The sequence below is a fragment of the Triturus cristatus genome, chromosome 10 (assembly GCF_964204655.1).
Source record: "Triturus cristatus chromosome 10, aTriCri1.1, whole genome shotgun sequence".
Lineage (NCBI taxonomy): Eukaryota > Metazoa > Chordata > Amphibia > Caudata > Salamandridae > Triturus > Triturus cristatus.
Window position 1 is genome coordinate 1,076,989,852 of NC_140593.1, and position 27,592 is coordinate 1,077,017,443.

General features: G+C 43.5%; 1 protein-coding gene across 1 annotated transcript in view; it reads left to right on the forward strand.

Annotated features, from left to right (window-relative positions):
* Positions 1-26,640, forward strand: part of MAD1L1 (mitotic arrest deficient 1 like 1) — a 2,477,345-nt gene extending 2,450,705 nt beyond the window's left edge. The window contains exon 18 of the mRNA XM_085629234.1: positions 24,609-26,640. Within this exon, the coding sequence (XP_085485360.1) occupies positions 24,609-24,764 (156 nt within the window). The 3' untranslated portion in view covers positions 24,765-26,640. The remainder of the gene's footprint in view (positions 1-24,608) is intronic.
* Positions 26,641-27,592: the final 952 nt, after the last annotated feature.

The window sequence follows — 27,592 nt, forward strand, 5'->3', positions numbered from 1 at the left end:
TATATTGTTTTTTTAATGCCTGTCTTCGATGTGGTGGTGAAGGGGATGTTGTTAAGGTAACTGGGGTTGAAGTGACATGCAACTGTGTGTGGGTTTGTTTATTATGGTTGATCATTTCAGATTCTGTGGAGATTGTGCAGGGTTTGCTTAGTGTCAGACAGATTGCATCGACTTGCCTGACAGGCAAATATTATCGCTATGAGCCTTATCCAGGCCCTAATAGGGCCAAACAGAAGTCAACACTGTTAACTGTTTTCTTCCACCCTTTGCTTCAGGCATCCATGCCAGGACATCATGGAAGTCGATCAAAGCAACATGTGGTAGGAGAGTGGAAGCTGGTCCGGCTTGTAATTGGCTCTGTCTTTGATGGTAGGCCGGGAGGTCATGTGGCATCATTCTTCTGGGGCCGTCAACAAATGATGGAGACTTGGGCAGGAAAGAGGGATTACAGCTTTTTGCTTTAAAACATTTTCTGAAGTGGGAAGCTGATTTGGGCTGGTTCCGGTCTAGCCAGATCTGAAGCCTGTAAACTAGGGAATTACACAAGCTCACACAGCTTGTGCTGGAAATAAAATCATCTTGATGAATTTTTCTTTTCTATCAGTAAATTCTATCTTCGTTCTAACTCTTTTTTTAAGTGCAGTCTCCAGATGCAGTTTTTGAAAAAATGTGTACTACCTGTAGTTTAGCACATACATATTTAGTATAAGGTATTTTACTTGTATTTCTATCCTCAGTAAAATATACTCTCTGCTACTTTAAGGTCCTTGACTTCGTTCATCACAAGAGCTTTGCTGAGTAATATTATCACCATCCTGCTCTTGATTGTATCACACGCTCCCTCATCGTGGTCTTTCGTTAGCATATTAAGATCCTTCTTTTTGAAATTCGCCTCCTGCAAATCTCTATCTTAATTTATCAAGAGACTAAACATGTTTTCCTTTTTATTCCTCTTTATTATGCCCCTGAATATTCAGTATGAAGAAAGTAGATGGAGAAATTATTTTTATTTTATTGATTTTCCTTAAGTTACTTCACAGATCTTCATTTCAAGAATTGCAGTGCTACCTGGGAGCGTAAACACACCTAGGCTCATGGAATTTGATGAATTGTTTAGTGTATTAGTAAAGCAGGTGTTGTATAGCTGTTAAAGAATGCGAAAGGAGGTGGAGGACTCATTAGGGTACAGGAGTGAAGATCCTTGAGGGGGTTAGGAGTCAAGCAATGGAAGATGATAACTTAGTGTTCGGCAGACACTGAAGACCCTGACGATACTGTACTATTCCATTCTCTCTTATGGGTTGCATTGCAGTCATCTAATTTATTTAAAATTTCTCTTAGTTTCTTTACATAGCGGTTTTGGTAACTGGGTTTGGGTTTTGCGCCAACCTATCCGAGCTGAAGATGTGCCTGACTTCCATTTGGTGTTTTGTGAGTGAAAAAAGACCACAAGAGTTAATGAGGGATTTGAAGATCTAGAAAAAGCTGTCTGGGTTTTCCCAAGGAGTTGAAAGCGAGGTGACTGGGCACCAAGCCACGTAAAGCAAGTTGACTTGCTTTACGTGGTTTTCCTGAAATTGCTTGTAATAAATCGGCTACTAAAGGGGATTGAAAAAGGTAATATCTTTGTGAGTCGTGAAAATGATCGCATGTGTTTCAAGCTACTTTGGACTACTACTACTGCTGAAAGGAGAGGCGATACCACTGATTTATTTCATCAGAAAAAAAATAATGCTTAGGTGGGAGAGAATGGGAGGCAGCCTTGTGGAATGCCTAAATACCCCAAAAATCAAACACAAATTCCACCTGTATCCAATCTATGTGGTTGTCCTGAAAATTTGGCATGGGTGCGGACCTATTTTTAAAATCACTTGCACTAGCATCCTTAAACGTTGACGCTTTATACTTTTTTTTAACGGGGGAGGGGAATCTGCTTATTGCATCGTACGAGGGACCATCTGTAGTATTTGCTAGTCCACTCCCAGAAAAGATGACTTCTCCATGATCAGCCTCTCTGCTCACTTGGATGAGCTGACCATCTCTAATGTATTTTGTTGCAAAAGCCAGATGTCCCAGGTATCATCACTGGGCTCCATGTCGCTTTGCACGGAAGAGACCTTTGATCATGATTCCAAACCTTTTTCATTTTTCATCCCCCCAGTGTTTATACTTTCCTTCTCAAGTGACAATGGATGCTGGAGACCTTTTATGTTATTCCCTCTTGTAATTTGTTTAGCTGTTGTCTAAAACTCAATCTCTTTTTACATTAGCATAATTATTCCGCACGCGCCAACCCTCAGCGCACCGTCTAGAGCCATCCCCTCCGCAGCAAGTGGACTTGGTTCACTCTGTTCCCCGGAGCTTCTGAAAGGCATTAACCTCCCTCCAAAGAGAAGCGGCGTGGTTCATAGTGTTCCGTGGAGGGTCTGAGGGGCATCATCTCCCTTGAAGCGAGGGGTCTTGGTCCAGGCATTGACCTCCCATTCGCAGAGTTGAGGGCCGCAGCGTCCCGCCTCCCCGCTCATAGCGTCTAAGTTGTTTACGTGCTGTGCTGTTGATGCCCCTGCAGCCACAATCAGGCTCATTTCCCTGCCAAGATTTTTAATGTAAACTCTAGCATGGAGTAATTAATAACTGTGTCATAGTGGGGTTTAATCTAATCCATCATCTCGCCTGCCTGTAGTTAACCGCAGAGTTGTAAGTGACTGATGCTTCGCATGAGAGGGAATGATCTATCCATCTACAATATATCCGTTTTTAGATTGGGTTGCAAGGTTCAGGAAAACATTATTTTGTTGCAGCTCAATTTGCAAACACCAGAAGTTTTATACTTTGATAGAGTCGGTAAAATCTTAACTTCATCCATGAAAGTGAACAAATTCAGCTCCTCTTTCTGGCGTTTCCTAATGTGGTCTGGTGACTTCAAAGTGACACTATGCACCAAGAAGCAATCCAGTACCCAATACATGGTGATAACTGAGTGCCTCTGTCAGACATCCGTATGATACAGCTAAAGAGAGACACCTTTGTGTCTTGGACACGGTATGTTTGCCCTCCCTACTCAAACCTCCAGCAGGACCTTGTAGAGAGCAGCCTACAGTGACAACAGGCAACTCTCTTCACAAACACAGGTCAGAGATTTCCATTTCCTATGGGGCCTTTGCTAGTACTTTACTTAGATTGGCCCACATGCAGCGGTTGTGGTAGTTTGTGCATGCTTGGCATAAGAGATGGTTTTATGCATATAAGCTCAATGTGAATGTGGTACATTCGAGAGAAAAATGGTTTATCACAGCTCTAAGCATTAGAGCGGCATGGCTAAAAACATCCAAGAGCTGTGATAAACCATTTTTCTCTCGAATGTACCACATTCACATTGAGCTTATATGCATAAAACCATCTCTTATGCCAAGCGTGTGTGTGTGTAGAGTTGGTTTACTGTGGTTGAGAACTGTTTGGTATTACACATGGTTGAGGTTTATTACATTATTTCCAGGTGAAAGGAGTGTTCCTAATCCGTTAAATTTGTAAAAGTGAGTCGGGTAACATTGCTTCCGTTTCCTAGAAAATTGCAGAGCTGTTTTATAGTAGTATTTATGTAGTGCTTCATAGCCCATTATTGGACACCGAAGCACTTTATCGGACTGATAGTGCAATACGGCATGGGCATTGTGTGGTTGGCAGTTGTTGTATTTGTTAATGTATGTGGGACATGTGTTGGTGCTGTGCAAGAGTGTCCAGACTGGCGCTCTCATCTTGTCTGTGAATGATGCTTCCGAAAGTCGCAGTAATTTCATTGTATGTTTCTCAAGTATAGTGATTGAAGTTAAAATAAAAAGATTAAAAATGATCCCCGATGATTGAGGAAGGGGAGAGGGTGTCATGCTTGATGTGCTGGTCTCCCAAATTTTAATTAGGGAGACCTGATTGGATATCTCTGACACCTTGCCTTTGTACCATTCCTTCATGGCCTGCCAGGCTGTTGGTGACATTGTGAAAGTGCCCTCTGCTCTGAAGGTGGCTCGAAGGCGCCTGTTATTGCCTTATTATGAGCAAGAGAGTCCTCTACAAATACAAGGCCATTTGTACAGAGATAGCAGCTGGACGACCAAAACGTGTATGCAGTAAAGGTATTGAAATTGTACGTTTCTTATACCACCGTTGGCGTCCTTCTTAAAAAATCTCTGGCTACTCCAGAAGTGGATTATAGAGCCAATGATTCCATCTTATTTCCCCATAGAGAGGACTAGTATACAATAGCCATTTAGAAGACGCAGCACGCCTACTTTTCAACTACAATGCTTCTGACTGCTGTCGCTGTTCACTTTCCTTTATTTGCACAGCACTCCCAAAACCTTCCTGTACTTCATGAACTTCATGCATACTTTAATAAATCCCAGACAAAAGGCCAAGTACACTTAGATTCCCTTTAAGAAATTCTGAAGTAATGCAATACTGTGGCCAGCTTAGCCCGATAAACTCATTTTTGTGAGCTCACTGCCTCTCATTGTAGGGGCAAGTATCTCAAAGCTAGGTTCACTCCTATATATACCATAGTCAAAAGAAAATGAAACAAAGTAATGAGTATCTGGACTGGAAATCGGAGAAAGAGTAAATTGATGTCCAGTGACCTTATCAGGAATTATTTGCCGAGGCTGCCTGAAGGTTTCAGCTTTTATTGGACTGAATAGAGATCCATATCATGATAGTCTGCTGGCTACAACAAAGGAGGGACTCGTAGAGTAGCACCTGGCTGTCCCTTGAGATTCAGGCCTGGGTGGCAAGAGACATCTTTGACCATGACCTACTTAACTTCCACAATTGGTGATGCTTTTCCCATCCTCTGGTAGCCAAGTACCTCGCTGTAGCACTGACTCTCTCAGGGTAGCAAGACCGAGCAGTCCAAGGCCTACTCTGTGCATGCACCCAACACCCAACAAATCATGTTGAGTCAGTGCTTTTACTTATAAAAATGAAGTGTTTTATTACACACACTTCTCGATACTGCAAATTACTTTACAAATATACATTTGATGGCAGGCGGAAATAACTATGGTGACACGTTTCTAACAGTTGACACGCTGAGCAAGACCTGAACTGTATAACCACAGTACCTACGTGCCACACTCCCCCATGTAAACTAAACACACACACACCATATAAAGATGTTTAGGTATCAAAAGGCAGGTTAATTGTCTTTGTTAGGGAATCTCACATTAATAAAAGCAGAAACATAGCTTGGTTAATCCATGCAACACAATTAAAACACTAAGGATGGTATCATCTATCAGTGACATTCCTTTGGGCATTGTTGACTCACTGTTAACCTTGTGATTTTCAATAAAGCTTTTTACAGCATTTCAATGACCCTCATCCAAGCATGTAATGATTCACTGTTCACTTTGAAATATATTGAAATGCTTCATTGATAATAACAATGACAAGTGTATTTCAGTCTCTTTTACTTTCATTGATTCTGCAATACAACATTCAAGCCCATCAACAGGGGTCCCTACACTCCAAGTCTTTGGGGTACAACCTAAAGCTCCAGGAGTGCTTTCAAATTGACCAGACGTCTCCTGGGGTAACTAACTTGAGTTAGTGTAACATTGAAGGACCTCTGTGTAGGTGTTTCTGTGGGGGATTCTGCATTCCTAGCATCCCCCAGAACATTTTAGAATGGATGGTGGTGCCCCTGTTCCCTGCCCCCTCACCACAAAACACCACATATAAACTTCACTCAGCACCCCCAGAGGATTCTGAGGCTTTCCTGTTGCCAATAATATGGATTTTGTAATGAGCAGTGTCGCACTACCCAGGGAACTGCCTTCGGGTCATCTTCCCAAATAAGCGGCCTCTCATTGCTACAAAAATGTTTTTTTTCTTTTCTTTTGGGAGGGTTCCCCAGCCCCATTCAGGGCACTGGCATCCTTCATTTCTGTCGGTGGTTGCGCTGGCAACCACAGACCCTCATGGTCCCAGCCCATCCCTGCTCCCGACTAAGCTGTATGCAGAGGGAGAAGGGGCAGCTCCACTTCTTCCTCGCCAGCGACAGCGGGTAGGTTCCCACTCCGCTACTTTTCTCCACTCCACCCCAGACAGAGATGTGCAGAGGGAGCAGGAGGCGATGCAGCACTATGCCCCAAGACTGGCCTCCCTGGGGACAATTCTGTCTTGACACCATTAACTGCTCAACGTAGTGCACTCATTTCTTTAGTTTCTCCATTTGGTCCATCAATCTCTTGGGCCCCCAAGGGCCCCACTACTGGGGAAGGGGTCACATGCACTCCCCTTCTATCCACAGTCCCGTGTACTGACGTCTTGCACTTTTTCTGGGTTTTCCTCAGCAGCAACCCCAGGGCCCCACGGCATAGTGCACTCCCTGCCACTACCTTGCAGGTCCCACAGCCTCCTTTGGCCACTTGCAGAGCACCTGGATCAGCATAAGTCAGGGTTATACGTCTGCAGGACCAGTCCACAGAAGATCCAGGGGAGCTCTCCAGGGTTACCACGCTGAAGCTTCATCCCTTTTTAGTCTCCCGGAAGGTGTAGTGGGGCCAAAGGTTGTAGTGGGGCCAGCACTGCTGGCTCTGTATAAACAAATCCTAGTCCCTGAGTTCCAACTGCAGTCACAAGTACTTGAATCCATCCTTGCGTTAAGGGTCATGTGTTTTCTCTCTTTCAGCTGGGCATTCCTCCAGTGTTGCTTCCACCAGGTACAGACTGTTTTCAAAAGTCTCTCTCTTGCACAGGGTTTTTGAGTGCGGTGGAAAGTTCCAGAAGCTCGGTACCTCTACCCAGTTCTAGGTTGGCACACCATCACTCCATCCTTGTCCCAACAGTCCTGCACAATATTTTGGGAATACCTAAGATGGTGCTGCCAGGTATTCTATTGAAAGATCTTCTCTTAGAGTGTAAGCCCAACCCCTAACTGCCACAGGTGCCTGGCCCCTTACCTCCCAAATTTCAGACGGTAGAACCTCTTGTGACTGACTCCAGAGGTCTGGCTATCCTCCTTTGCTGCTGTGTATTTGAGCCTTTTCAGGCAAGGTGCATTGTGAACATTAGCACATCCGTATTATATTCACACCCTCTCCTCTACTAGGTGAAGGCCTAATTACTGGCTAATGGTCCTATCATTTGGAGAGCCCTTTGATTTTCCAGGTAATTCAAAGGCCCAAATCCATTGGGCGCTAAGCCAAATAAATATATATATATAGGAATATATTACCTACTGGCAGTCGCCAGTAGGTAATATATAGGAATATATTACCTACTGGCAGTCGCCAGTAGGTAGTTATAGTTAGGACCTATTTTCCATAGGAAATCCGCAACATTCTATTTGGAATAACGTTGGCGTCGATTGATGAATCTTCGCAAAATTTCCCAAACTTTTGGCCAGCTCCGGTATGCTCCTATCCTGAAAATTGCATGGTGGTTCGTCAAGCGGGGGCCGAGAAAAAAGGGGGGTCCTAAAACGCGTTTTCCCCATGCATTTTCCCATAGGACCTGTTGATGCAGCTACAGCCCGAAGTGCTGAACGGAATTACACCAAATTTGGCAAAGAGGTAGTCCTCAGTTCAGACTCGTGCTTTTTGTTTAAATGGTGTAAATCCGTTCAGTAGTTCCTGAGAAAATCAAAAGTAAAATCACATATATATCTGGGCGGAGCCTAACCACACATCTCATCGTGAGATCTGATTGGCTGTCAGCACTTCATTCAAGAAGTGTTGGCAGCCATCTTGGGACCAATATACATGATAGCACCTCATTAAAAAGCATTGCAGTTAATAGAAGGTTTTAAGACTTTAGTTACATTATAAATCATTTGTTGATGGTACCATACTCATTTTAGGAACTGTGGTGTGTACTAAGGTGATTTTACCATGTGAAAAAGCCTTCTGCTGTGATTTCATGAATCATGTTTGAGAGAAAACTATTTTCTCATGCTTTTCCCACAGAGGTTTGGATGGTGACCTATAAGCTAAACTGAGAGCATATTTTCTGTAAATTCACATTATCTTTCTCAGTCATGTGAGAATGAAGTCTGACATTCTCAGTAAAACATGTACATCCAACAAGGGCAGAGACTGTCAGTTGATTCCTTTGTGTTCTAATGCAGCTTCCCAGAGTATTCTAAAGAACAACTAGAGCGCTAACAGTCCTACTTATGACAAACGTATGGCACACCTGAAGCCATCTTGGTTGGAATAAAGTGGTAACACTTCAAACATTTAATTTACAAAGGAACAACATGAGGGGGTTCATTTTGCCTTAGAAATTATGATTAGTGCTGCAGAAAGAAAAATTAGGGCGCATTTTGACTTCTCAAATCCTCTTCTATTTCATAAAAAAATTCTGACATGCAGACTGAAACATGCACTTTGAATACCAGCAGCAGACTTCCCTGGTGAGCAGTAGCTTTACAGTGATCTAATGAGCAACTAGAGTGCTAACATTCAGAATTTATGGCAAATGTGTGACACATCTGAATGCCTTCTTGATGGAACCAAAATAAAAAACTGAAAGTATTCCCACTGAGGAGACTGCAGTAAATGAGGAAATTTGGAAACTTCATAACAAATAAATCTCCCAAGATGGCCACCAGAGACAAAAGAGCCCAAATGTAGCCCAAATATCACCCAGATGTAGCCCAAGCATAGCCCAATTACAGAATGTCCCAGAGTGTTCTTAAGAACAACTAGAGCGCTTACTGTCTTACTTATGACAAAAGTATGGCACACCTGAAGCCATCTTGATTGGAGTAAACTGGTAACACTTAAAACATTTAATTTAAAAAGGAACACAATGAGGTGGTTCATTTTGCCATAGAGATTATGATTAGTGCTGAAGAAAGAAAAATTAGGGCACATTTTGAGTGACTTCTCAAATCCTCTTCTATTTCATTAAGAAATTCTGATATGCAGACTGAAACATGCACTTTTAATACCAGCAGCAGACTTCCGTGGTGAGCAGTAGCTTTACTACAGTGATCTAATGAGCAATTAGAGTGCTAACATTCAGAATTTATGGCAAATGTGTGACATATCTGAATACCTTCTTGATGGAATCAAAGTAAAAAACTGAAAGCATTTCCTACTGAGGAGACTGCAGTAAATGAGGAAATTAGGAAACTTCATAACAAATAAATCTCCTAAGATGGCCACCAGAGACAAATGAGCCCAAATGCAGCACAAATATCACCCAGATGTAGCCCACATGTAGCCCAATGACAGAAGTGTGCAAAACACTTATTTTTTGTGTATTTGCAGTTTTATATAGTGCAGACTTGTCAGGTATTGGAGTGCTTTACATGAGCATTGGTTACATCACAGAAGATCAAATTCATTTTGGTTGGAGACATGGGGAGATTAAGTGATTTGACCAGAATCACAGAATGTTGAGCTGAAGCAGAAACTCCAACCTGGTTCCCCAGTTGCAAAGTCTGCAGATCTGGAAGTAACACCACATCCTCTTCTCTGGAACAGACAAGCCAGGAGGGAGGGAATAGAGCTCTGCACATGGAAACAGAGGGCTGGGGGCAAGGGGGCAGGGCAGGAGCAGCAAGATGACCATGGAGGTCAGGCAGGATGGGCACTAGAAACAAGACAAACCATGGAGAGCAACAATGAGACTATGATGGCATACACATAGTCCATGGAGGGAAGGAGGGAGGGGGTCAGGGGCAGCTAGCTGACCACACAGGGAAGGTGGGAGGGGCCATGGCAGCACAGAAGACCATGCATGTCAAGAGGGAGGGTTAGTGGCAGCACAATGGCTATGATGGGCAAGAAGGAGGGTGCAGGGGCATGCACAAAGGACCATGGTGGATAGACGGGAGGGTCAGGACCTGGGCACAGACAAGAGAGTTCAGGGGAAGGGGCCTCACAACAGACCGTGCAGGACAGGCAGGAGGAGCAGTTGCAGCACAACAGACCAGGGAGGGCAGAAGGGTGTGGCAGTAAAATGGACCATGAGGACAGGAGGAAGGGGTTCGGGGCATGGCATGTGGACAGGCAGGGTGGACGTGGCAGGGACAGGTTACAGTCATCTGACAATGCTATGCAGGTGTGAGGGGAGTGGCAGCTCAACAGAACACTCAGAGTAGATAGGAGTGGCAGGTCCATGGAACATGGTGGGCAAAAAGGATGGAGCAGGGGCATGCACAAAGACATCGGAGGGCAGGGGGAAGGAGAATAGGGGCAGCAAGCTAAGCACAGAGGCTAAGCAGGAGGTCAATGATGGGCCATAGAATTGGGCAATGGAGGGCAGGAGGAGTGGACTGGTACATCATGCTAAATGGAGGGCAGTGGCAGCACATCAGACCATGCATGGCAGGTGGGAGGAGGCTAGTCCATGGATTCAGACAACAGAGGATAGGGAGGAGGTGGATGGGGGGCAGCAAGCTAACTGTTCAGAGAAGTGGGTATTAGGAACTTTAGTGTTTTTAAAATGTGTGTCTGTGCGAACTACTTAAAATATGAACAAGTATGCAGCATAATCTCACTTTTATTCAGGAAGAAGAGGACGTTTGTGACTGTGACTCCGGGCTCACTTGGCAGAAACACCCCCTGACCCACCACCCCTCATCGCAAAATGTAATGCCCGTGAAAAGGGTAGGTGAACGCAGTGTTATATAGAACATAGTCCTGAGAGCATGATTGAAAATGAAAACTAGATATAGAATATGGTATAAACTATGCACCAAAAAGTGTGATATAAGATGAACTGGGGCGTGAAATATAATATGCAATACATTGTGCGCAATGACAGATTCATTGGAGAGCGCGACATAGCACAGGCACTAGCGCGTGCTATGCGATATGCGCCTTGGAGTGTAATATGCACAGGGCAGTGTTGTCTAACCTAACTAGTCTATAAAGTTTTAATATAAAATATGTGCTGGGGAGTGTAACGTTGCATATGCACTGTGACAAAGATATGGATCCCAGATTGTAATATGTATGGCATAGCGCTGTGCGTTATAACATAGGCATCGAGGAAGGCACGTTAGATGGGGCAATATAACCCGTGCGAAGGCAAGTGTGGCATGACATATTCACGGGGTGGTGTTACAGTGCACATGGGCTAGAGTGTCATAGCATACGCACTAGCTGGTGGAATACAACACAGAGGTGTGAGGCACTCGGCGGGAACTGGTGGGTGTAACACAGCATTGGGCTCAGCCAGGAGCACGCTGTGACTCTCAATTGAGGTTCGTCTCCTTTCCAGTGAGTAAAATAAAAAGTATTACACATCCAGCGGTGGTTTCTTGCATAGTTTGGTCTAATTTTTGTCGAATCCCCTTTGAATGGCTTGGTGTGCGTGTATATTAACTGTGCCCGTCAATAGCTACCCACGTTTGTATAAATAAACGACAAGGGTGTCTACTTGGAGAGTACCAACCGGCGGGGGCGCCGGGATTAGGCACGGTAGGGCGTCAAGACACGTCAGAGCTTCACTAGCGGTGTAAATACATTCCATGTGGATTCATTCTATGCATAGTCGCGTTTTAATGAATATCACGCAAATCGTCATGGTGATGGGTACATACGGTTTGTCCAGCATGTCCTAGGTGTTTCTATAAATATATATTTTTTTAAAATAATAAAAAACAAAGGCCGGCCCCGGGGGATGGGGTCCCCGGGGCCATAAGTGGCCTGAGGAGGGGGGCATCGCAGCCCCCTCCTAAAGAATTAAAAAAAAAAAAAAGGCCATGACCCGGGGTTTGGGGTCCCCGGGGCCGATTAAGACATTTGGGAGGGCCAAATTTATTTTTTTCAACAAACAAAATTAGGGTGCAAGCCCTGGGGGATGGGGTCCCCAGGGCCAGTAAATTAGAAAAAGAAGGGGGGGCCACACAGCCCTCTGACTTAAAAAAATAAAATAAATAAAAGACCGACATCGCGCTGGAGGCCACGCCCCCTCCTTGCAGCACTCTGCAAACGCGCCCCCTGGCCAGTTGTAAGTTGGGGAATTCATTCCCCTTCAATACTGAGGGTCCCTGAGGGCCAACTAGCCCAACAGGTATCTCCAGTATGCGTCAGGGAGCTGCTTTGCAGACAGGTGTTCTGAGGCCACGCCTTTTTTTACACCTCTATTCAATGCAGCTCTGTCGCGCTTACTGGAGGTACCTAGTGGGCTAGTTTGACCCTAGGGACCCTTAGGATTCAAGGGGACTTAATCTCTCAACTTACAATGGCCACAGGGCGCGTTTACACAGTGGTGAAGGGAGGGGACGGGGCCTGAGGTGACGTGTGCAAACACGCCCTGTGGCGCGTTTTAAGAGGTAGTTTTAATCCCCTGCCCTATTATATACTAGGGGCTTACAGAGGAGGTCATGATCACAGGGGGACCCCAACGCATAGTGTTCCCTAGTGTATGTAGGTGTTTTCACTGTATTCTGAGTGTCTTTTAACATAGCACTGGCTCTAGGACTGGTTAGTCAGACTCAGTTACCACCAGTATCCATCTGAAAAAGTTGAGGGTACAGGATGATTTTGCAACAAGGCTTCTTTATGCTCTTCTGTTTGTTCTTTCTGCACGTTATCCTTCTTCCTGTACTTTTCTTCGTCTTTGAGGACTTCTGTTGCTTCTTTCTGCATTTCTTTTTTTTCTTTCTGTGCGTTTTTTCTTCTTTCTTCACAAGTCCTATCTCTGTAGGCATAGTTAGAAATTCGCATTTAAAAAACCTATGAAATTCACTGAAAAAACCATAGGTTTCAGGCACGTTATAGTTGGGAAGTAGCATTTAAAAAACCTTAGAAATTCACTGAAAAAAACCATAGGTTTCAGGGGCGTTATAGTTAGCTGGACTTTTCACTCGTACAAAACCATTGAAATTCCCCCGTTATAGTTAGTTCAGCTAACTATAACTCGCGCGCCCGCAATGCACTGCTGATGACGTCACATATTACATCACTCATGACATGGTCCGTGACCTCACTCATGACATCACTGATGACATCTCAAATGACATCACTGATGACATCATCCTTGTGATAGAGTGGCAGTCCTCCTCTCACCCTAATATAACCTTTGATACACACATTCAAAAATAGAAACTAACATTTTCAAAACAATGGACATACCAATATCAGTTACAACAACCTATTCAGTAATTCTAAGATCCACATACACATCCACTCATTCACCAACAGTACTATACAGTCACTCATACATGTACTCACTCATCATATGTACTCATACACCTATACATCCTGTTACACAACGCCACTCATCCATAGTTACTCACACACATAGTCACTTATGCTAATAAAGAATCAAACATCCATTTACTTGCATATACAGTTATATACACACACCACCACACTTACTTCTACAGAAACTTACACATAGTTAGTCTTTTAAACAATCGCTTATAGAAACACATACTTATTCATACAGGAACTCTTTCAATCTCTCACTCTCACATATACTCACTTATATACACCAATAGTCACATATACTAGTTTAAAACATATGTAGTTACTCATAAAGACACTATTGAGACAGTCATTCACTCACTAACACACCCATACACACACTCATCCACCCATACAGTCCTGCACACATGCTGTCTTCAACACATACAAACAGTGAGTCACTTATTTATGCACCTATGCACTACGTAATACCCCCCACCGAACCATTCAGTATTGTAAAATCTGTATTTCGGTCTCACGATTTAGCATAATATTGGTGCGTCAACTGAGCCTCTAAGCCTAACTACGATGAGCCTGTAGTTCAGTGTACATTTCGCCCAAAGGGTATAATACAGTGAAGCACGCAGACATCTCATTGATCACTACAGACGTACATACTGACACTGTTAGTGCCCATTCATATTACAAGGCCTTCCCAGGGCAGCACCCATCCATGAAAAATCCCTTCTGCAACAGTGTACCTGTGCGCAGATACCAGGCTGAGCTGGGTAGAAGTCTCACACTCTTAACCCGTACGCTGAGTGTACAAACATATTTGCATGCAGCAAGCCTGGAGCTTTTACGCTTGCTGCAACAGAGGACCTTCTTTTTAAAGATAGGCACTGGCTGTTCTCACTCCCAATCCATTATAACATAACTTTCAGTGAGTGAAGCATTTCATGCCCCCATCTATAATGCTAATTCTGAGTCGAAACTCAGTGTCATGGTTGAGCTGAGCCAAACCTGTACTGTGTACATATTTGTCTGAGCATCTCCCTCACCTGTTTTCTTTACAGTGGCAGCTGCTCCCGGGCAGCAGTAGGGGAGCGAGGGACAGTGGTATTAAAAAAAAGAAAACTTACCTATCAGCTGGCCGCCTCCTCTCCTCTGTCCTTTTCTTTTTGTGTGAATAGAAAGCACCCAGGCTCCCCTAAGCCAATCACAATCCTGGAATGCATCATTGTTATTGGTCTGAGCGCCGTGGTTCGGCACTCAGACAGGGACTGGGAGCCTGGGTATGTTCTCCACCCAGGCTGTACAATACAGCCAGTGGAGAACATGCAAAGTGCGCATGACTGTTTGGCCGGTCCAAGACGGCCGGCCAAACTAATGTGAACACTTAGAGAGTGTCACCACTCTTCTTCCCTGCTCTGCCCAGCCCCGCCTCTCAAAACTGCCTCAGCACGGACAAATCAAATGATAATAACATTGTGTTATCATTTTATTTTTCCTTTTTTGAAGTCATGACAAGCAGTGGGGCGACCCTCCCCCACCTTAGCCGAGGGGCCACCTCTGTTTCTTTAGTCTCATACTCTGTTCCTTGGGTAGAGTGCCATACGTGCAGGCGAGATTCCAACCTCAGAATATTATTTACCTTCATAAGCTCTTTTTTGTAATGACTGACCTTCTCATCAGATTTCATCTCCCTGTTGATGAAGCTATGGGCATGGTAAGTACCATTTCACGTTATTAAGCGCTTAGTCAAGGGACTTCTTGCTTCTAGTTGCAGACGTGACTCAGTAGAGCTAGCAAGGTAGGCCATTCGTTCTGGTCTGTGCAGACTAAGAGACATGTATTGATTTGAACCCAGACATACGGTCATCCTGATAGCTGGTTCGAGGTTAAGTTTACACTTGTTAACGTGCGGCCTATTGATCACCTTCACTGCTGGGAGATGGTTAGTGCTGCTCTTTCAGTGAAGCTGTTGTCTCTTTCTTCCATTGTGGTGAAAACGTGTTCAGCTGCCAAGGAGCACTATGAAGGAGAAGTAGCATGGCAGGTTCATAGAAAAGAGGAAGGACATTGCATGTCTATGAGGAAAGATTTTTTTTTTTTTTTAACAAACACACGTTTTCTGCCATGTTGATCGGAGAGTATATTGAATATCCCCATCTTGAGCTACAGAAAGAAAATGTGTCTTCTATCCTGAATATTGACTAAAGCACATCATGGGACACTAATATCAAACACCATATCGAAACGTATGTATGTATAGATATTCTACACCTAAATCCTCATCTGTGTGTCTTGACGAAGTAGATCTCTTCCATGTACAGAGATGTGGCGTTAGGAGTAGTACATTTATATGCCCACTGTGCACTTACCTTTTACTATTTTGTCCCTTGATACTCTGCCCAATATTAGTGACATTATTGTTGCACTCGATAGTCCAGAAATGCAATCCTGTCTGCAGTGGCGGCTCCTCTGCTAAGGCGCGGGAGCACTGCCTCACTGTATTTCTTTGCAGTGAAAAAAGGTCAAATAAAATGATAACACTACGTTATTATCATTTTATTTTCCTTTTGTCATGCAGAGGGGCTTGGCTGTGGTCACAGCCAACAAAGGGGGGGTAGTGGGCACTTAAGTGAGCATGACGGTTGGCCGGCACTCTTGGTGAGGAACATGCACAGGCTCCCTGTCCACGTCTGAGCGCCAAACCACGGCACTCAGACCAATCACAATACTGCGTTGCAGCGTTGTGATTGGCTTAGGGGGAGCCTGGGTGTGCTTCCTGCTTCAAAACAGGAAAAGAAGAGGACAACGCAGGGCGGCGGTCCAGCAGCAAGTAAGTCACCTTATAATTTATTTCTCTATCCCCCCGCCCCGCCACAGGCGTGCACCTCGGTAGCAGCCGCCACTGCCTGTCTGGGGAGAAAGTACTGATGGCTTTCAAAGCTTTCAACTAAAATCAATCACTGATGAGGAGCGCTCCAGTGTACAAGATGTAATTTTTTTTGTCTTCATGACGTGGGAATTCATATTTTGGTGGTAACATAGCGAATAATTCAATTCCTGTTCTACGCCTCGACTTATCGCGTCTGACATTGACTGCTCCTCTTATTAATTGTTTCTAAATCAAGTGAAAACATTTAAAGTTTTTAGCATTTCCTAAACAAAGTAATTGGTATAAAAATTAGAAATAGAACTTATAGGACATGTAAATGAAAGTATGTCATAAGCCCGAGATGATTTCCACCAGTGTGTTAAATGTTATATGTCAGTTAGTTACCTTCGCAATTCTTAAATGTAAAAAAAAAAATTGGTAGTAGCCAAAAATGTATCCAGATCAATTGCTGTTTAATTTGTAATGTATTTAGTCCAGTTCTGAGTACAACAAGTAGCATGTTTTATGCCTGTAATGAGAAATACAATTGCTACTTGTTTTTATTTGCCCATTGGAAAATATCCCAAATGGTGCTCTGAATGAATCATTTCAAGTGTTTGGAAGGCTTGTTGTACAATTTTATGGAATGTGTTATGAATAAGTAAGTTTATGGCAAACCGCCACTGCAAAATACTCTGTTGCATGACATTTCATAACCTGGCATTCGTCAACTTTAAGGGCAACTTTATTTGCATGGTCTTTGTATCCAGTGAAATGTGATGATACCCGGATTTGGAGCCTCTGTTTAGCACAAGCATTGGCAAAGCCAATAGGTCTCATCTATGCAAGGGCTATTGACTTTGCCAATAGGTTTCAGCCATGTTTCAGCCTGTTCAGCATGGCTTAAAGTTAGTGGGGTAAAGCAGAGTGGCATGGAGTAGAGTGTTGTAAAGTGGAGTAGAGTTAAGTGTTATGGAGTGGTGTAGAGTTGATTGGCGTGGAGTGTTGTGTGTCTTGGAGGGAGTAGAGTGTGGTAGAGTGGAAGGGCGTAGAGTGGAGTGGCATAGAGTGTCATGGAATGGTATAGAGCAGAGTGGAGTGGTGTAGATTGGAGTAGAGTGTAGTAGAGCAGAGTAGATTGTGAAGTGGCATAGAGTGAAATGGCTTAGAGTGGAGTAGTTTTGTAGAGTAAAAAATCATAGCATGTCATAGAGTGGAGTGGCGTAGAGAGTAGTAGTGAGTCGTAGAATAGAGTGGAGTAAAGTGGCATAGAGGGAGTTGCGTAGAGAGCCGTACAGTGAAGTGTAGTGTTGTCGAGTGGACTGTTTCAGATTAGAGTGAAGTACCATAGAGTGGAGAGGTGCAGGGTAGAGTGTACTCTCATAGAGTGGTGTAGAGTAGTGGCTTGGCGCAGAGTGAAGTAGAGTTGCGTAGAGTGCAGTGGCATAGAGTAGATTTCTTTCAAAGTATACTGAAGTGGCATAGAGTCGAAAGGTGCTCGGTAGAGTGTAGTGCATTGGTGTAGAGGGCAGTGTTGCAGGGTAAAGTGAAGTGGTGCAGAGTAGATTAGCGTAGAGTGGGGTAGAGTGTACTGGCATTAAGTTGAGAGGTGCACAGTACCTGCAGAGGTGCATAGAGTGCAGAAGAGTAGTGCTGAGTAGACTGGCATAGAGTGCATTGGATTTTGAGTAAAGTGATGTAGAGTGCAGTAGCACAGAGTAGAGTGCAGTGGCGCAGAGTGTAGTGGCATATAACATATTGGTACAGATTAGAGTGGAGTGGTGTAGAGTGCAGAGTAGAGTGGCATGGCATAGAGTGCACAAGTGTAGTGCCAGAGGCACTCCCATATATTGGGACCACATGATGACCTTTGAGTAGCATTATTTTAATTGCCTTTAGGTAATTACTTGAATGTGCAACATAGTTTCCTGCATGTGCACTTTTCTTTGAAGATTTCTTTTGTGTCTCCTTGTTGCTGCAGACTGAGAATGCTTTCACAGAGTAGAACAGCCTTTCAAGGAACAGAACTTGTGGGATGTGCATTTGAAAGCATGAGAGAGAGGTGTGGAATGTACTTCTCGGACTATAATGTTATAAGCAGTGGTGCTCAAATGTGCATTATGTTGTACATTAAGGGAAGAAGTGTGTAGTGCTTTAGGCAGTGGTGCAGAAATGTGCGTTGTGTTGTTCTTTGGGAAGTTTAATTAAGTTCTTACTGTTGGCTTTGACATGCCCTCATGTTGAATTCTGACTCTGTCTAGCTTGAGCTTTGCGCACAGGCAGGCCCCCAGATCACTCAAGTTGTTTAGGCTATCCACGTTCAAGATTGTTTTCTGTACTTTTCGAGAATGTTTTCTACTTTGTCTAGCTTCGCTAAGATAAGGGGCTGAAACATGTGAGAGCACAGAAGAATACTTGAGAATTCCTTTGCCTTTGGAATGCTTGCATGGAGAGTGGCCAACTCCAGTAAATTTCCTTGGCGCAGAGGAGGTCCTCTCGGAAACTTCTAGTGCTTTGAGATTATAAAACTGGGGGTTCTTGACTTGGAAAGCAGAATTTGTTTGGAACCTGAATGGAGGTGGACGCGTCTACTTCAGTGTAGCAGTTCCCGACTTGAGGATTCTCTTGACCCAGGATGTGAATGTCCCAGTCTGGAGTGGGCTAGGATGCAGTGTTTGCAGCCGGTGATGTGTTTTCTTTGATTATTGGCATTGTGATGTATGAGTGTGTCTGTGTGCACATTCAAGTCTCCAGTAGTTATAATCATCTGATGTATTTAGGGTATATATCTTTCTGATTTCGATTAGTGGACATCCAGTATTATCTGCTAGTATTTTATTCCAGACATTTAACAGTTGCATTTTCTCACTTATAAGTGTGCTATTATTGATTGTATATCTATCTATATCTATCTATCTATCTATCTATCTCTCTCTCTCTCTCTCTCTCTCTATATATATATATATATATATATATATATATATATATATATATATATATATATATATAGCTAGATATATACACACATTTGAATGTTGTTCATTTAACATGTGGGAAAGCCTTTTTGTTCGAGAGTGTTGCACAAATAAAACACCATACTTTATTCTGAAAAGTCTTTTCATGTGCCTCATTTTATGAGAGGGAAATCCCTTTACAGGAGTTTATATTACTTAGCCGTGTTTGTGCCTCCGTGTGGGGGTCTGGTATTTCTATTATTTGAGAGTGAAGCAGTACAACTGGCATAGAGTGCAGTGTTACAGAGTAGAATGGCATAGAGTGGAGTGGCGCACAGTAGAGTGTTATGCACTACCGCACTCTTCATTACTGCAGAGTAGTGTGGGGTTGAGTGGCATAGAGTGGAGTGACGTAGTGTCGAGTGGTGCAGTGTAGAGTACAGTGGTGTGGAGCTGTGTAGAGTGGAGTGGCATAGAGTGGCGTATGCTTGGTATGGTAGCAGACCGGCATTACAGACAACACATTTTCAATTGAAATGATCATTACATTTGCACAGACATACAGTTTTACTAATAAAACAATGCAGTGTGCAAACGCTAATGTGTGGAAATGCCATCACCTAATCTATTGAGTTTTTTTGGTCATAAAGTATTTGTTTCCAACACACTAAAGAATTAATTAAAAAATGTGTTTCATTTCTCATAGTTCAATTAAATGTTGTTGTGTGCTAAGAGAAAAAAACATTTCTTCCCCCAACATCTAGCAAGATTGTCACATAATTCCTCTTAATTTCAAGTCAGAGAAAGAAAAGTAAATACCGAGCTCCCTCGGAAGACGGAGCCTGAGATTTGACCTCTGCCTTTAAATCTTGTTCTTATCTTGTCACATTTGTTGTGCATTCAAAGGCCTGTTTACAGAAATCAGGCACTGGTGGAAGAATATAGTAAATGGGTTTGGGTAACGGAAGGGACAAACTCAAACAGGACATCCTAAAACAAATAGAGCCAGCCAATAGAAAGCAAGCTAATAAATGTGAGCTACAAACCACAAAGCCAAATGTAAGAAATGGGTGGTATATATTCCCAGGGAAGGTTTTCGAATGTTCCCAAGATGTAATTAGCAAACAAGACAGCCGCACTGTCTGGTAGGCTTCGACTTAAAATTCGCCGTTCTGTTTTCGGGGTGTGTCTTAATCAGAAATTCACGCCCATGCTGAAAAAGAAAACAAAAACCTGCTGCAAGCCACACCCACTGTAAGAAGTAATGTCACTGGTTGAATCAAGTCATCCCCAACACATATTTGAAACTACATGCAGTTGGTTTCCAAACATACTGATGCTGTAAATTTGCATTTGTACAGCGCATAATCTTCTGTTACTATGGCACTGTAGAATGCTTAGATAGTCCAGAGTGTGACTTTCCAAGTGTTTAAAGAGGCCATCTGTGAACGATGTCACAAAATGCCAGCAGTAAAAAGCCACAGGAGGGGGGGGGATTTCCCGCAGCCCTCTCGAGCTGCTACCAGTATCCATTACTGGGCTATCATCCCAGCCTGGGCGTCCTCACCGTGACGACAGCTTGGTCTGACTACGCCGCACACATCAACCCTCCCCACAACGTTAGTGCCACACGCAATCCGGAACCCTGGACGTGCATGCCAGCACCTCACAGGATAATTCCTTTGCACACCACACCGGTAGTGCCTCACCTCTGTCCATCTATCTTGATCCTCCTGCACACCAGATCTTGGGTGCATATACTGAAGCTCAATCCCCTGGATTTCCTGGTTTCCAAACAGCATTTACAAAACCTGTTGTAACCCAGTCCTGAAGATGACCTGGACTAACCTCAGGTCAAAACGTTGTCGACCTCACAGCGCAACCGTTTGCTTTCTTGGTTGTTTAACTTGTTGATGATTGTGTGTTTTCATAATTTTTTTAAGTTTAGCAACCATTTAAGTAATTGTACAGTTGTTTGTTATAACAAAATGCAAGCAGACAACATCAAAACAACATTTTGGAATGACTTATTGTAGGTGATTATTGCTGATGCAGGACTGTGTAAAGATAGTTTTTTTTTTTTTAAATCATTACTGGTTGGCTCCTTTAAGGGAACTTCCTGGACGTGCCACATGTTCACTATTCCAGTAGCACAATATCAGTGGTTTGTCGGTAGCTGCCATCTTGCCATGTTTGGAGGAAATCTAAAATGCTCCCTAGTAGCTGACAACAGCAGAGGCGCAGAGAGGTGTCTTCTTTGTTCACACTGCCTTCCTTACCAATCTCCCTCCGCCTGGATGTGAAGGATTCTCTGATGCCATGGACTCACAGTGGTGAAGATTCACACTCTGACCTCTTGAAACCTTGCTCGCTTGACTGATATTATGTTAATTCCTCACCTGCCCAGCCATCCTGGACATACTAAATGTGCATTCTGTATGATGCGGTCACAGCCCTCTCCCACCATACCGTTATCCCTTCATTGTTGACCTTTTCTGTATCTCCTTTTATTCTTTGCTCCACTTCTTTCCTGCCGTCCTCCAACCCTATCCAACTTCCCCTCACTTTTTCTGCTCCTGTAACCTGCCTTTCAAGTCTCCACATTATTCCAGTTTGCCCAGTCTGTTCTGCTCCCTGTTGGGCAGGTGTGTTTTTCGGTACTGTCTAATGTTTTTACTTTTTCTTTGCAAGGAAGGTGTCATACTTGCTGCTCAGCCAGTGTGAATGTGGTGTGGAATGTTCGTGTGGTTGGTGCTGTGGAATGTGGGCTGAGTGAGGCTGTCAGTTGGTGTATGGGCTGGTTCTTGCTCTCCAAAGTGGTTTTATGTGTAAAGCGCACTGACGCCGACCGTGTTGGCCGGCGCTATATAAACCTGGGAATACATCCATAAACAGCCCACGATAGACGAAACCTTCCCTTAGATGGGCCAGCTCTTGTCTAGCGACGCGTCCTTCTGCTTGCATATCTTAATTAAGCAGACACTTCTCGCGTATTTTATTGAAGTTACAAACCCTCTCTCCATCCCTGTTTTATTCATGCCAGACTCACGGAGGGCGGCGTCTCTCAGGTTTTAGAAATTCAAAGCTTAATAGCGGTCCAATTAAATATTGGGCGAGACACCTGCTGGAACGCCGATAACCGCATTACAGCACCCGCAGACACGGAAGGAGACTCTGGAATTAGGGAGTTTAATGTATGCAGCGCTCAGACGAGTATTAACAGCTTCTCCTCTTTCATTCGAGTCTGTTTGCACCCCTTCTGTCGCTGGCTTTCTTTCCTCCTCTATTACCCTTGTTTATGTGGCTGTGTCTCATCTATCTCTCAGTTTAGGGTAGAGGTGGGCGCGCCAATGAATTAACAGGGCGAGCCGAGCCAAAGGTCAGGCTTGGCTCTTCGAACCCATGCACGAGCCGAGCCCCGAAAATGTTTGTCATGTAAATCATACAACCATCCGGTAAAGTGTCTACAAAATTCGTAAAGTGCATTTCTTTAATATGTGGACCCGTTCACATTTATTGGTCAAATTATAGCAAGGCACTGAGAAGTACCTATTAAAAGGATAGATTTTAACTTCCAACCATTCCTGCTCCCACGCCCACCCTGTATGTTTAGCAGATTCTTGTTTCTCTAGATAGAGCAACATTAAAGTATATTACATCAAATACAGTAGATTTTGTGCACAGCTGGGATTCTGAACTCACATAATTCAAGGTGATTTCTTCTGCAACAGTGAAGAAAAAGGAGGATCCAAGAAATATATTTGGTGAAGCATGAAAGACGCGAATAATCCACTTTTTCTGGTGCCACTTTGTACAAATCCACCAACTGGGTTTCTATTTCTCTCCTTTTTACTTTTAATGCTAATGCTTTGTTTTGGCGCTGTGTGTTTGAAGGTAGAGAGGGGGTGGCCTACAAAAGCGACAAGAAAGCCCAGCTTATTACAGGCTCAAGGATCCAACAGGACCTCAAGCTGAGCCGCAGTCAGGCTCCAGACTCAAGTCAGAGACAGGCTCCGGGCTCAAGCCTGGTACAAGCTTTTAACGGGGCGCCCACATCTGGTCTAGGATGACGAGACATCCTGAATTTGCTGGGAGAGTCCCGGTTTATCATTATCTGTCCTAGCAGATTTCACTGAATTTAGCACATGCCCCCGTTTTTAGGTCTCGCCTGACCCAGCGCTTGCGCTGGTCTGGCGATATTTATTGAGAGGGCTCCAAAAAGTGCTACCAGGCCAGCCTAGAGCTACAGTGCATGTGCGCAGGCTCGCGCGCCGCGCTTTACCGCGATTACTTTCACGGCCGCACAGCTGCTTTGATGTTTGATCGCGATCACTTTCGCGGCCCCTTTGCATAGCCAATAGGTCTCGCTTTTGGAACCTTATAAGTATTTAGTTATGCAACTGTTGCATAGCTAAACACTTATAAGGTCCCAAAGGCGAGACCTATTGACTATGCCAATGCTTGTTAGAAAGTGTCAACTAAACAAAGAGGGAGACGGGCTTTTGTGTGTTCCAGTTACTACCCTTTTCAGAAATCAATTTATTTAAAAGGGATGACACTCTGTGTAAAAGTTGTTTGTAATTTATTCTGCTTGGTGCCTCGTTTGTGTTTTCTGTGGTTGTGAGCACTGTCAATGACGCCATCCTGTGCCCCTCAGTCTTGGTGACATTGTAATTCTACTTCAATGTTATTGAAATGACCCAGGTTTTGGTTTTGAAAATCTGGTCATCCTATCGAAGTCTTACTTTGGCTTATCCTGCCACTTCAATCTTTCCTCCTCAAAACGTCCTTAATAATGTTACTGCCCTCCTACAACCCATCTTGCTTGACCGAGATTTTGTCTAGCACCCATCTCCGAGACTTGTAAAATACTTTATCGAAGGCCTTTAATAACCAGTCAGCAGAAGAGGCGTGGTGGTTGAAAAAGATCTCTTACCTGCCGACCAGCTAGCTGGCCTGCTGCCAGCTCTCCTCCTCTTTCTTCTAGGTGAACCAGAAGCAGGAAGCACACCGGCTCCCCTAAGCAAAACACAGCGTTTCTGTTAGCAGCCTTGTGATTGGTTTGAGCGTTGTGGTTTAGACGGAGACGGGGAGTCTGTGCATGTTATCCAACCAGCATGTACTATACAGCCGGTGGAGAACATGCAAAGTGCGCATGACTATTTCTCCGGCCCAAGACGGCTGTCCAAACAGTCATGCGGACTTAAAGAGTGCCACCAATCCTCCCACCTGCTCTGCCCAGTTGAGCCCCGTCCGTCACGCAAAACTGCACCAGCACGAAAAAATAAAACATTGTGTAATTTTATTTTTTGCAGTGCTTCAAAGCAGTGGGGCAACGCTCCTCCGACTTAGCTAGGAGCAGCCCCTGTTTATAACCCCCCTGTAGTTGATGTACCACAGCTTATTGGAAGTGAGATGGTTGTTTTCTGTGCCTCTGTTGAAGGTTTCTGGACTACAACCTACTGAACTGTTTCAATTAAATTATTCTATACCTTTGTACTTTGTATAAATAAATCTTCTTGTGTTGGGATTTCATATGTCCATCCAGATTGTGTTTGAAATATAGAACACGATGAAAGTAAATACATAAATAATGAAATCTCTTAACTCTCCATCTCTTTGCAGTCATCAACTCCTGGAGGAAAGATGCAGCTGCTGGAAACTGACTTCTCCCTGACTGTCCGCGAGTTCATCGATCTGCACCTCCATCACCAGAACAGCATCCCGGCGTTCCTCAGCGCGGTTACCCTGGACCTGTTTAGCCGCCAGACCATGGCCTAAGCTGAGCCCAGTTTCACCCCGTTGTCCAACAAGTCTTACTCAATGGTGTCCGTGTAGATGAACTCAAGCAAAGCTTCTATGTGGATCACTTATAGCATGCCATGGTAGCCATAAATCCTTCGCTAGCTTTCCTATTATAGGTATTTTTTTCTATCTTAGTCTTTCAATGCTTAATTTTGAGTTAGGAAATGAAGAAATAAATAGATTAAGAATACATTTCTGTAGAAATTAGTCTACGAGGCCAATCTGTTGGGCATAGCTGTCCAGGAGTACATGCTAGAATGACCCCATGTTTGTGAATCAAAATATAAAGTAGTGCCCGCCTCCCTTGCTGCTCCAGACTTTTTACTTCTGATGGAAAGCAGCACACACTCCTACAATACAATGGGTACTTGGAGGTGCTTGCCAACCAAATGCCAACATGAGAGGAAATAGTCCACCTTTCGTCTAGAGCATTTAGAACATGGGTAGGGATTTAGTAGAATGAGACACCATTCAGGGAATCTGAGCACAACGTTTTCCCCCAATTATGTTTCTAGCTGTCTTTGCAAATTTGCTCTTGCCACCAAGTTCCATGTATTGTTGTATTGAAATGAATTTTATAAAAACAATTTCAGGACTTGAAAAGAAAAAACAAAAGTGTTGCTTTTCACCCATCTGCCTTATTGGATGTGTTAGCAAGCTTGCTATTAGATGTGTGAGGGAAATTGCGTGAGGTTTTGCTGGTGTGCGGAAAGTGTATGATGCATTGTTTGTTTGTTTGTTATGGTATTAGTGAGGTGTGACTGAAGGATGGCGGTTTTTCAAGTATAGTGAGTAGTTGGAGGTGCTGTGCTGGAGATTGTGGTATGTAGTCGCATGGCAGAGGTTTTTTATGTTATGGGACAGCATTTTCGTTAAGTTTCTTATTTGGAGGTTGCCAGCATAGCCAGTTTTGGTGGTGAGTCTGCTTTGTGTGTGCGGTGCGGTTAGCCGCAATATTCGGTATCTGGGCTAGCTTGTTCTATACATTGTAGATACATTCCCGTCAAGTTGTGCAGCTGGTGGAAGAGCTTGGTTTTTAATCCATTCATGAAATGTCATTGTCTTAGATGTTAGATGTGTTGAAGGAGTCTGTTCCAGAGTTTAGTCTCTTATGCCAAGGAGGTCCCACCCAGTTGGACTAGTAGTAGTAGTGCGGGACGGAGAGCCAGCAGGAGTGCTGAATCAGACTACAGTGGTCGCCTGTGGCCACATTTTGTTTAGTTTGCGTTTCTGAAATTTCAATCCTATGTTTGTACATTTTTCTGCACATACATAGTGCTTCGAAAGCTATCATGCAGTTTGTAAGGAGCCACTGCCTTGAAGTATTAAGGTGGTCTTTGGATTTGAGGTGTAGCAGGGGCATGACTGCTGTGCTTTGTAGATGGTCTGCTTATTGAACACACTAGCAGTCCTAGATGTTTATAAAGTCTATTACTGTAGTCTACATAGGACAATACACTGATGATTATCATGGTGGGTTTTGGTGAAATTTAGCAATAGGACAATTAGCTACACGTTTTTGAAAAGTATTACATAGACTTCTAATGCAGATTTTGTTTGTGCCGTTAAAAGTGATGTATTTACAGAGGTATTTCTTGGAATAGTTTTCTGGTCTGGGCAACATGTTTTCTTTGAATATTTGTTCCCTTTTATAGAATTCCAAATAGATTGAGTGGAGGGGACGGAACATGTCATAGGAAAAAGTGGCCATTTTGGGATTTCAGCTTTCAAAATTGGAATACTTATGAAATTCCTGTTTAAAGAATATAAAAAATAAAGATGTGAAATGTACAATTTTGCTCTGATCGTTCAGCTTTCTAGAAATTGAATAATAAAATAATTTTTCAATGTATACGAATTTTTTTCGTTTGTGTTTTATTTCCTTCTGTTCTTTTGTGATTATGATATCCCCTGTGTGGTACAAACTCACTTGATGACTCCTTGAAATTCTGCTGGAAGCAAGCCATAGACAACACGCACTGCCCCAAGTCTGATTCTGGCGTACATCCTATCAGTGTTATGTCACAAATTCACATCAGATACTCAATGCCTTTGTCATAAAGACATTCTTTAATGGCCAAAGTATTCTTCACCGTAAGCTGTCCACTTTACCGCTGAGACCAGATCCTATTGGGTGCCTACCAGAATTATATAGTATGCATTTACATGCCAATGTCAATGCTTTGCAAATTATGCCAGGTTTGCCACCCCAAAACAACAACCTAGCCATGATTGTTAGAGCATGTTTTTGCAGCATATGACAACAAATAAGACTATATACAACTGTTATGCAGTTTGTCCTACATGCCACATTTGGCAATGTTCTGTTTTTTAATACTACTGCGTAGTGTAAGTTGTGGTAATACAGCTACTGTTGAATAGGGCTGTTGGTTGTACTTGCCTTGTTCTTCTGAATAAACTCTGCGCTAAATAACTGAACTCCACTGGTTACTACTGGTCTGCAGGAGGCCCCCTCCTCAGGTGTAACCTGGAAAAGTTTTGTGAATTTCTAAAATTATTAAATCATATTTATTTATTTGAGGGTTTTATATAGCGCGAACAAGACCCTTGCGGGTAACAGAGCGCTTTACAGTCAAATGGAGAAAACAAAGGTGTTGCCAACAAAGATATTGGAGAATAGCTATGAAAAGCATACATAAGACTAAAATGACAGCTATTGTGCACACAGACATAGATAGATATAATGTACAATAAGGCAAGCAATAGGCCAGAGTTCACGTGAATTTGGCCATGAGGATCGCTTTCACTTCTTTCCTGAAGTAGGCCGATGACGAGTTCGTTCT